We start from the raw sequence: 1,220 nt of genomic DNA, 5'->3' as shown, positions 1-1,220 counted from the left end.
GACGCTGTGTGGGAACAAGCTGGGGGGGCCAGGCTGGGTTGTCTCCTGACCCTTCTCCCTTCCTCAGACCGGGAGGCATGCATCTGGGATCTCGAAGAGCATCAGCAGCAGGAGAAACACCAGCTTGTCAAGCAGCAGCTAAAGGACCAGTATTTCCTCCAGAGGCACGAGTTGCTCCGGAAGCATGAGAAGGTGAAGAGTTGGTGCCTTCCTACGACGGTGCTGGTCAGCAGGGTGCCTGGGTGTCCCCAGAAGGGATGTTTCCCTTCCAGGCTGTAAGTGGGGGGTGGAGGGTGGGTTTAGGAGTTAAGGGATTTGGTCATTATTAGTGAAAAGGGACCAGAATAATGTCTAGATCGGCCTGCTTGCTTGGGATGTGTATTCTGTGCTGCATGCATTTAACGTACAAGAAGCAGTTGTGGATTTTGGGGGCTTTTCTGGAAATCTGTCACTGTCCGGTATGCGGGATGGTGGATTCCCAGAGCAGCGAGTGAAGACTTGGCACATCTGTCAGTCATTTCTGCTTCCTTCCAGCCCCCTTCTCTGCTTTCACAGCATGTTCAGTATCATGCCCTCATCTCTTTTTTCCCCTTGGAGCTGTCTGTCACCAGCTACCTCCATGCAACTCCCCAAGTCTGGTCTCCAGCTCTCTTTGGTCTGCTCAGCACTTGTTGGCCTGAGGTATCTCTCCTCCTCTGATACCTGTCCGTCTGCCATTGCAGGAAAGGGAGCAAATGCAGCGATACAACCAGCGCATGTTAGAGCAGCTGAAAATTCGGCAGCAGCAGGAGAAAGCCCGGCTCCCCAAAATCCAGCGGAGCGAAGGGAAGACACGCATGGCCATGTACAAGAAGAGCCTTCACATCCACTCCAGCGGGAGCGCATCCGAGCAGCGGGAGAAGATAAAACAGGTCAGGTCCTACAAAGGACACCAAGGCTGAGGCTTGGCTTGGGGGTGAAGTACTTTGCTGGCCTACTGGCAGAAGGGAAGTCGGAAAAAGGCAACTGTTCCCAGATTCCTAACCCACTGCAGGGAGTCAGAGGTCTTTGTTTGTGTGGTTTTCAGCGCTGCTTCCATCATGACTAGTGTTGGGAAGCATCCCTGGGGCATTTCTTTCTTTCCTATATAATAGTGCAAGCTGGCCAGTCTCTTAACCGGCTTCAGAGATCAACGTGACACTGCCTACATGGGCACCTGCTTTTCTCTCTTCCAGGTTGCT

At 53.1% G+C, this 1,220-nt stretch overlaps 1 protein-coding gene across 1 annotated transcript in view; it reads left to right on the top strand.

The window, feature by feature from the left end:
- The window catches only part of STK10 (serine/threonine kinase 10), a 40,425-nt gene that overhangs the window by 35,669 nt on the left and 3,536 nt on the right, over positions 1–1,220 (top strand). Inside the window, 3 exon segments of the mRNA XM_009318557.1 lie at positions 68–192; positions 723–911; positions 1,215–1,220. The exon segment at positions 1,215–1,220 is cut by the window's right edge and continues 135 nt beyond it. Of these exon segments, the coding sequence (XP_009316832.1) occupies positions 68–192; positions 723–911; positions 1,215–1,220 (320 nt within the window).

The sequence above is a fragment of the Pygoscelis adeliae genome, unplaced genomic scaffold (genome assembly GCF_000699105.1).
Source record: "Pygoscelis adeliae isolate BGI_AS28 unplaced genomic scaffold, ASM69910v1 Scaffold42, whole genome shotgun sequence".
Taxonomy (NCBI): Eukaryota; Metazoa; Chordata; class Aves; order Sphenisciformes; family Spheniscidae; genus Pygoscelis; species Pygoscelis adeliae.
The sequence above is the reverse complement of the archived record's forward strand: the minus strand, read 5'-3'. Positions and strand labels throughout refer to the sequence as shown.